The 10,157-nt window shown below is 44.3% G+C and overlaps 1 protein-coding gene across 1 annotated transcript in view; it reads left to right on the top strand.

Annotated features, from left to right (window-relative positions):
- The first annotated feature begins 1,049 nt into the window (after positions 1 to 1,049).
- Positions 1,050 to 10,157, top strand: part of BDNF (brain derived neurotrophic factor) — a 34,978-nt gene continuing 25,870 nt past the window's right edge. The window contains 3 exon segments of the mRNA XM_030333208.1: positions 1,050 to 1,076; positions 1,078 to 1,249; positions 1,252 to 1,382. Of these exon segments, the coding sequence (XP_030189068.1) occupies positions 1,050 to 1,076; positions 1,078 to 1,249; positions 1,252 to 1,382 (330 nt within the window).

Genomic DNA, 10,157 nt, shown 5'->3' with positions numbered 1-10,157 from the left:
AAATGGAGCTCCTCGCTCAGGGGGTGCGAGTATTACCTCCGCCATGCAATTTCCACTATCAATAATTTAACTTCTTTGCTGCAGAACAGAAGGAGTACATACCGGGCACCAAAGACTCGCACCCCCCACTTCTTTTTAACCAAAGGGAACGTGAAAAAAATAATAGAGTCTGGGAGTTTTGGGGCCGAAGTCTTCCCCAGAGCAGCTGCCTTGATGTTTACTTTGACAAGTAGTGACTGAAAAGGTGGGTTTCTTTTCTTTCTTTCTCTTTCCGTTTTTCTCTGTTTGGTCGGCTGGAAAGCGTGTGGCTTTAGTGAGGTCTGTCATTGCCTCGGCTTCCTGGCTGGAGCAAGTAACTTGGTGTAACGTTATCTGGGGGCGTTCATTAATAAAAAATGCCGTTATTATCTTGATTGAATTCCTATTAGGCAAACTCTGGAGAGGTCAGTGCACGAACTCTGTTTAAGCCGGAGTGTTTAAGACAGCGGAGTAAACCAATAGCCCCCATGCTCCGTGCGATTTCATTGTGTGCTCGCGTTTGCAGCTCCGTCGTGCGGGAAGGTGCGGGAAGGTGTGTCTTGTGGCCGGGGAAACGCACGCCCTCTCCTGCAGAACTTGGGTGCTGGGATGGGGCGGAGGGAGTTGCCAGGGAGGGGAGCAAGACCCCGGGGACGCCCGATTTCCACTGGCTCCTTCCCGCCCCGGCGCGGATAGCCGGGGTTTCCGCGGAGGGCGCGGACGCGGGGTTCCCCCGGGCGGGGGTAGGTCGCCCCTCGAAGCGGCGGGCGCGGCGCGTGCGTCCTGCCCAGGCGACCCGGACGGGCGCGAGGTTCGCGGGGCCACGTCGCGGGACCGCAGGGACTGGGAGCGAGGGGCGCGCGGGCCCCGGGAGTCCCGGGAGTCCCGGGGGCTGAGCGGAGTGAGGAAAAGGCGCGGCGTTCCCTTTAAGCGGCCGCCCCGCACGGGTATCGGTGGCGCGGGCGAGCCGGGGGAGGGGGGCGGGGGGCGGCGCCGTTTGACCAATCGAAGCTCAACCGAAGAGCTAAATAATGTCTGACCCGAGCTCGAGGCGCAGGCTGGAGCTCCCGGTCCCCGCCGCCGCTGCCGCCGCCGCGCCCGGGCGCACCCGCCCGCTCGCCGTCCCGCGTCCCCCGTCGCGCCGCGGGCTCCCGGGCGGGGCCGAGGAGCCGGCCCGGCGCGCCCCCCGCCTCCTCCTCCTCGGGAAGCTTTGATGAGACGCTTGAATTGCAGTTGCCACCGCTGCTGTGGGGCCGGCGGCCAGCGGCTCCGCGACGGGGATCGGGGCTGGGCACAGGGGCCAGGAGCGACATAACGATGTGACTCCTCCGCAAGGGACCCGTGAGCTTTGTGTGGACCCGGAGGTAGGCGAGCAGCAGGCGTGGGGCTTGGCGCGGGAGCCGCCCGTCCGCGGGGGAAAGTTGGCTGGGGGGGCCCCGAAGTTGTGGGAAGAGGTCGAAACGCCTTTCCTCCCCTCCTGGAGAAGGGGGACTTGGAGTTGCCCTGGCGGAGCTTTCTCCTCGCATCCCTTGGTCCAGAGGGCAGCCAGGACCTCCGAGGGAGAGGGACCCTGGGCAGCCCTTAAGTGGGGGAGAAAAAGCCTAGAGGAGACGCGGAGCTGCGCGGTGGGAACGGAGACGGCGCCCTGGCGATCCCCCGAAACCCTCCCCTAGCAGAGGCGGGGTCGTGGGAGAGATTTAGGGCGCCAGCTGTCGGGGGCCCTGACTGCGGTGCCTGTATCCGAGCTGGGATAGGAATCTTTCCTCTGAGCTGGGCGGTCCCCGCGCAGATTTGGGGCGGGGGGGGGGGGGGCTCTTGCTCCTTCAGCCCACACCACCGCACCCCCGGGGCTCCAGCCGGGCTGCACTCGGTCACCTGCGGACTCAACACAGGTCCAGTGCCAATATATCTTGGAAAGCTTGAGACACTCCTGCAGCTCGGACCTGAAAGGGGCTGCAGGACTCCGGAGCTAGCTGCGCCCACACGTCTCCCCATCCCGCGCCCCTCCCTTGGGGCACCTTCTAGGGAAGTACAGAAGTTTTAACTTTCGGGGGCAGCGTGGGGTGTCCTGACTCGCGTGGGTCTCTGGGGATGCAAAGCCGGGGGAAAAAGAATGGGTGAGCTGTGCCTGGAAAGAAAGAGTTGAGGCTTGGGGGTTTATGCCCGACGGGCTGATTAGGGAAATTGCAGAGTGGGGGCACCCCCAGGGGAGATAAGCCTCGGGGCTGCTGGAGTAAACTGGAGTCGCGGTCGGAGAATGCAGTGTTTATGTGGGGGTGGAGCGGGGTGGAAGGCCAGGGGTTGGGGGCGAGGAGGAGTGGGGCAGGGAGATTGGTGCTAGGGAAGGTAGAGGGTGCCCTCTGCCGGCCCAGATACCCAGAGCAGCTGCTGGGGCCGAGAGGCTGGGGGTGGGGAAGTGGTAAGGGATGGCTTTTCGGGATCCCTTCGGGAGCTGGTAGGAGGGACTTGTTGACTTGTTGAATGATGCTCAGACTCCCGATTCGGATGTATTTTGACTGGTTGCCTCTCTTTGGCTCCAGTGCAAGTTTTCCTCGCGCTGGGGGAGTTATGATGGGCTACGGTTGGTGTGTTAATGCTTCCTCGATCTAATTTTAGGGTCCTTCAGGTATCTTAACACTCTTCAGTGTCAGCAGTAGCTAGTGAATATTTTTTGACAAGAATGCAAGAATGTTCTTGGCCAGAAGCAAAGAAAATCATATTTCTGACTGTCTATTAATTCCAGTACAGTTATCTTTTAAAGCAAACTAGTATCTAATTGGGACTTTTTAAAAAAAACTATATAAAACGTGTTATGCTATTAAATAAGACTTTCAAACTGGTTCGACTTCCTGGAATATATCTCTTCTCTATTTTTATCCAAAAATATGTTTGTATATGTGTTTATAATGTCAAAAGTCATTTTAGTCTTAAAATTGTATACATTTTTTACACTTTTATTTATTGACGTGTAGTTACGGATTTAATTCTTCTATACACAGGAATCCTCAGTGTTTACTTCCTGCAATATTATCATTTTTAAGATGAAGTTTCTGAGCATGTAGTGCTCCATGTTGTCACATGTAATAGATCACATCACACATTGCACTTAGAGATTGCAAAATTTTGGCCCTGGGACCAGGCTCCCTTTAAAACAGTCACTAACTCCTGTTGCCTGATTTTGCAGACACCTTGCTTAACATTCTTTTGTAAGTTTACCTCTGGACTACCAGCAGAGGTAAGAGAAAGGAAGGAGACACTTGTTGAAATGTAACCGTAACTTTTACTGGAATTTAAAACACGTGGGTCACCATTACTGGAATTCCGGGGCCATAAAGTCATTATCTTTTTTCTTCTACCTTATTTTGCAAAATGTGATACATGTTGGTAAATACAGACCGGTAATAAGTATCTTGAAAGGAGAATTGTTATCTAGGTAGGGCTATTTTAAGTTATTACAGAACGTTTTCTATTTATAAATGATATGAGCAGAAAGAAATGATTTCCAGATAAACAAGACTTACGTACATGTTTTGAAGCATTAGAACATTGCATACACACTTAGACATCACATTTTTTAAAAAGCAAAATAGCAGCATAATTTTTCACATACCTTTGGAGCCATTCATAGCCCATTCAGGACTGAATTAGTAACTGGAAATCTTGTTTATTTTAAGGTGATATTTAAGGTCATTTAAGGTATAAATTAGGTCAACATTTGAGTATCCACAAAATAAAGCACCAGGGAAATCTGTTTTAGGATGTCTTCTCAGTAAGTGTAACTTTTAGTTTCGATCAAGAGGAACCAAGAAAATGATCATTTGCCTAAAAAGCAAATGATTCATTTGTACTAGGTGAATTAATAGTCTAAATCTCACAATGGCCAAAGTGGGGTGGGGAGATGCTGTAATATTGCTGGCTCATTTTGAATGACCAGGAGGGGGGAAATCCTGTAAATGCAAATTTCTGAAATCCTGGCTTAAAGTCTTTTCGGTTTCCTTTTTAATAGGGGCACCATGAGAATATAAACTATTCCCTTCTTCCAGGAATCTTACTCTTCAGTAGTCAAAATGCAGATGATTGATAATCTCATTTCTTTCAAACATAAATAGCTCTGGTTTGTAGCTCAGCACACACAGCAAGCTGGGTACGCCTACCTGATAATAGCAAAGAGCTCTGTTACATTTTTTTTAACCTTTGTCTTTAAAACATTCTGTAAATATCCACCCCCACTCGCATCCCACCCCCCACCCCCTTTCACAAGCACAGAGCACACAGAGCTCTATATTCTATATCCAGGTAGTGAACTTGTGGAATGTAACAGCCAGCAGCTTTGGGTCTCAATCATGGACTTAATCTTCTACTAAGCTTCAAGAATATTGAAGATGTACACAATGGAAAGGTCATACGCATGCAGTTCATTAACATTTTAAGATTTAGGAAGTTAGTCCCATAGTAGAACAATTTTAGACTTTGTGAATGGAAACAGAGAGCATGGGAAGTGTATGATAGCTAAACTCTGAATATCTTCTAAAATGAAAGGCACTCTCATTTCGATGTCCATAATACCGAATTTATTTTAATGGTTGAAACAATTTTCAACTGGCATCTCCTTGTATGGAAGATTGTAATTTGTGCGAGGGGGCCAGCCCAGCCAAATGCAAGTGAATATGTCTCTTTAATAGGGTAATTGCTAACTTTTCTCAACTTGTTTTCAAACGATTGTTATGGAGCACTCAGTTTCCACTAATTGCAAAATTGCTGCTTAATTGAAGGACTCTCAGCCTTCTGGAGCAGCCATTCAGCCCCTGGCAGGCACTGTAATCTCAAGCTGTGAATTGCATTTTAAAGAGGAATGGAGAAGAGAATTCAGGGGAATTTTAGGTTTAAATGCTGGCTGTTCAGTGGAGGAAGAAATCATTTGAACAAGAATCACATTAAGTTGGGTTGTGATAAATTTTCTCTACTAGGGTAAATAACATACCCAGATGGGCTTCAAAGGTGATTGAGCAAACTTACTGGTTACCCTCTGCGTGCGTTCACTCTCTTCAGTGTGGAGTAATGTTAAGCAATAAATGATGTTGGCAAATGAAATCCGTATGTCATTTGTATGTGGGGTTTAACCCTAGGAAACAGAGGAAAGCTTTGGTATTTTTAAGCTTAGGCATATGTGTCCTCATAGTCCCTTTAAACTTCCACATAAGGTGTAGAATTGTTCAGTCCTAAACAATTTTATACTTAAACGCACCTCTGGTTTTCCAGAACACTTAAACTAAAGCTTTAGAAAAGTCATGGACCCAATTATATAATATACGGAATCATTCTTGATGACAGACATGCAACAATGAAGCTCGCTAATATATTGACTTTGAAAAACTTTTTGAGGTACGGGAATGGTAAATGGGTGTGTTCCCTAAGTGGAACAGGAAGGTGTTCTTATTTCCATAGAAAAGCCTGTGCATGTGGTCCGCCAAGAAGCGTGGAAGCTTTCATTTAAATGCACGTACTCAAATTCAAGTTCAAACTCTGGGACACTTATGCTCTTGGTGAAACAAATCTAACCAAATAGGCTTGTTGCCCTGATGTCTCATTCATACATTGTCTGAAGTTTGAGGATGGGTTCCATTAAATGAATTGAGGGGCCGGGTATGGGACCAGGAGAGTGGCTAGGCGGAAGCAGAGTAAATTTACAAGCTTCAGTGACAGCCATAATAAAGCACAAGTTTATTTCCAGAGCCCAGAGAGTAACAAATGTTATGCAGTTTTCCCCAAAGGTTCACTTGAAAGAACTTTTCATTGGTTGTCATGGTAGTAATGTCCTGATTTTGAAAGCTCGCAGAACCTAGTAGCTCTTAAATGTGCTTTCATCTTCATTCCTTTGGTCTGACTGAAGCTTTATGACCACCTTCTGTGTTTTTGACATGCCTTTGCGTATTTAGAGGGAGGAGGGCCGGCAAAGGAGGATTCCTTAATTCCAAGACAATATAACTAGGAAATATAAAATTCTATGATAAAAAGCCACTTAACTTCAAACTGACTTATTAAAATAAAACTAGAAGACAACCTGTCGTTTAATTACAACTAGTGTGTGATAAAATTAAGATTTATATAATGGAAATTAAAAAAAAACGTATTTTCAAGAAACTTAAGCAACTCATCAAAAATTGAAGTAATAGTGCCACCTAGAGAACAAAATCACCAGCTTTACCAAGCCAAATGGCTTATTTGCCATATGAGTCATTTCTTTCAAGGCTACAGTTACTAGGATTTCCTTGCCACCCTATTCAGATTTGGTGAGTGTGGGGGCTGGGGGCAGGATGTGTAGGGGGGTTATTAGGCAATTGGGATTGGAAGTGAGGTTTTAAAACTGGAAGATCCACAACTCAACACAGACACGAAGTCATTTTAGCATTTTAATATAGTGGCCAAATGTAGACTAGCCTGCCAAGAATAAAGACTGGCGCTTTTTTTTTTTTTTCCAACTATTATTTTCAAGATTATGTATTAAAACATTGGGTACAAAGGTTCTGATTTTATTCATTTGCTACAGGCCATTCATTGCACTTTCTGAGATACAGTAACACCAAATAAATTGAATGGAGAGATCTTAAGAATGTCTTTGATCCAAGATCCAATTTTAACTTTAATGATTTGAGAAGAATTAAGAATAAAATAAAGGGTCATATATGTACCAAGACTTTAAACACCAAAAAAGTAAGGGGGAGAAATAGACAAGGAGAAGGAAATTAAAAGAACTGCTTCAGCCTTAGAATAGATAAAAGTCTACATCTGAGCCAGCTCCAAAAAAATAGTAACGGAGCCAGAAACCAATAATTACAAATTAGGTTAAAATTCTTTGATGACAAAATCTGTGTTCAGTTCATTTTTGCATGCTCCCACAAGAGCATCCAAAACAGTGCTGGTAGCAGAGGACGCACTTTGACAAATAATGTTGAATTAACAAATAGATTCATTAATAGTTGCTTCACATTCTGCCGAGGCATGTAGACAATGAAGATACTTTATAATTACAGAAAAATGCTTGTTTTGTTGGCAGAGAAGCAGAAGTTGGAAGAAATGAGTGTAATGCTACTTTTTTTCTAGGACCTATCATTGATGTCTTTTAGTTGGCTTAGTTTTGAAATTTCTTATGCACAATTTGATTCAGTCATAAAATTATCATGTTTGGAATGTACAAAATATTAAGAGTCGATTTAGATGGTACCAACTATAAACTTAACTGGTGGATTTTTGTTTAAATGTTTTCCAAGTTTTGGATGGCAGTTATTGTGCTTCAGGGGTGGAAAATAATATATTGTTTGGTGTTTTCTTTTGCTTTTTTTGGGGGGGGGGCAGCACATGTTAAGTTAGTGTCAATTTCTGGTAAGCAGATAACCCAAGAAGTCATTACATTGCCTGTACTTTGTGTCATCCATAGGAACAATCTGGCGCAGAAAACTTTATTTTTCAGGAAATAAAAAAAGTACTAAAGAAAGAGACAGGAGGAGGAAAAAGGAAACTCACTGAATACAATTTTTGCCACATGAGATTTAGTCTAATCAGTTGGTTTTAGAGCTGCTGGCTTCAGCATTGCCGCCTTTTCTGATGTTCTTTCTGCCTTCCTGTGTTTTTGAAAACTGAAGCTATGCCCAAATTGAAACAAGTTTCTCTCTCTTTTCACATGTTTCTTTCTTGAATTATGGGGAGTGTTTTCAAACACAGATAAATTTCTTTTTACATCATGCAGAATCTGAAGGTCAAGAAATTTGCTTCACGCTGCTGGAAGGGATGCTTGGCAGAGTCCCAGGCCACATTCCTAGACCAGACTGTCAAAGGTGTTCCCTCTTATGCAACACTGGGAAAGTACATCCAGCATTAACATGTTGGCTGATAATGTATCTAAAGGCACAGATGATATGTTTATCATATTGAAACATAAAGCCAGCAGACATTCTGTTGAATCATAGAATCTGGATCATTTACATTTACTTAGATGTGAACTAGTATGATTCGGTTAAAATCAATTGTATAAAAATGTTAGAATAGGGAGTTATGAAAGGTTTTGGGGGATGACTTACCAGACAGTAGAAAGGAAACCTAGATGTTTTAAGTAACCACAGGTTCAGTGTGAGCCAGTACTGTGACTACAGGCAGTGAACATAGCTACTGAAATTTTGGTCTGCACTCGTACAAGTGTAATACCAAATGGGGAAGCTAATAATTGTCCACTTTTTCGATAGACTATATATAGAATATTATCTTCAAGGAACTGAAATTGCTTATTTATTTATTTATTTATTTATTTATTTAGAACTTATTTATTTTGAGAGAGTGAGAGAGAGAGAGTGCAGGAGCACGCAAGTATGCACAAGCAGGGGAGGGACCGAGAGAGGGAAAGAGAGAGAATCCCAAGGAGGCTCTGAAGTGTCAGTGCAGAGCTCAAAGTGGAGCTCGATCCCACGAACCGTGAGATCATGACCTGAACCGAAATCAAGAGTCAGACGCTTAACCTACTGAACCACCCAGGAGCCCCCTGAAATTGCTTTAGTATGTTGAAATCATTTTGATACAGATACACAGGGCATTTGAAATCCTTCCATGTGAGGGATGGTTGAGGGTATTTGGAATGGGTGGCTGGGGACAGAAAAACTTAGGCCAGAATGGCAAATGGTTTTTGGTCTCTCCTAGCAACTCCCATCACATGATTCCAGCTACCTGCAATGCTGGCTTAAGAGGAATTCTGAAGCCATCCAGGCTCTAAGAGGAGGAATGTTCTAACCGCTAATGCCCGCCATGGCTGGGGGATTGGTGGCGGCACGTGTGATAATGTTTTTGCCATCCTCATTTACAGGGCAGTCTTCACATGTGGAGCAGGGAGTGGGTTTGTTTTGTGTTGCCCCAGAGCAGATCTAGGACCAGTGATACAAATGTTGGAACCATATGTGGTATCTAGAAGTATTTTCAGTTCTATTTAATTTAGCAAATATTGAATGCTGACTGCATACCAAGCACTTCATCAGGGAGACTTACAATCTAACAAAAGAAGAGGCTTTTTATGGATGTGGTCGGTTTCCTGTTACAGATGTTTAAGCAGAGGCTGAAAACCTTTTAGAAAGGATGCCTGGTAATGTGGGAGGTTGGAGTTGGGTATATGGGATCTGAAGTACCTTTGTGCTCCGAAGTTTTTCGGATACATTGATTGTATCATGAAGTGCGGTTCCCTATTTTTGGTTTACATACAATCCTAATAATGACAATTATATATCTTTGTGTTTGAGTCCTCTGCCTTTGCAGCTTTGTAAATTGAGTATCAGAAGTGCTGCACTTCTACTTTTTCCATACTTACATATGGATTCCCAAAAGTAGTTACTTTCCTTTGGATCCGACTCAGCAGAATGTTTCTAAAAAGAGGCCTGATCAGATTCAGATACCCAAAATGCTTAAGAAATTAACTTCTAACGTTTGATTTTCTAGAGAGTTTAGCAGCTGAACTAAAAAACCCTTCTCAGCATTCACCTTCCCCTTCTGGAAACCATGAGATCTTCAGATATGACAGTTACCAGAGTTTCTCTTTTTAAATGTGAAGTGTTGAAGAAATGGACCGCTTCCTCAACCCCATCAGGTTTCCACGTAAATTACTTTTTTATTTTTCATTATTAACTTATTTTGCTCTTGTGTAGAGTAATTGGAGATTAACCAACATGGATATGTCATTATAATGCAAGTTTGGACCATGGGGGTACACAGCCCACTCCAGTACTCGTGAATATTTATTTATTTTTATTTTTATTTTTATTAAAAACAAATTTTTGGGGCGCCTGGGTGGCGCAGTCGGTTAAGCGTCCGACTTCAGCCAGGTCACGATCTTGCAGTCTGTGAGTTCAAGCCCCGCGTCAGGCTCTGGGCTGATGGCTCAGAGCCTGGAACCTGTTTCCGATTCTGTGTCTCCCTCTCTCTCTGCCCCTCCCCCGTTCATGCTCTGTCTCTCTCTGTCCCAAAAATAAATAAACGTTGAAAAAAAAAATTAAAAAAAAAATGTAAAAACAAATTTTTAATGTTTATTTTTGAGAGAGAGAGAGAGAGACAGAGCACAAGTGGGGGAGGGGCAGAGAGAGAGGGAGACACAGAATCTGAAGCAGCCT

The sequence above is a fragment of the Lynx canadensis genome, chromosome D1 (genome assembly GCF_007474595.2).
Source record: "Lynx canadensis isolate LIC74 chromosome D1, mLynCan4.pri.v2, whole genome shotgun sequence".
Classification (NCBI taxonomy): Eukaryota; Metazoa; Chordata; class Mammalia; order Carnivora; family Felidae; genus Lynx; species Lynx canadensis.
The sequence above is the reverse complement of the archived record's forward strand: the minus strand, read 5'-3'. Positions and strand labels throughout refer to the sequence as shown.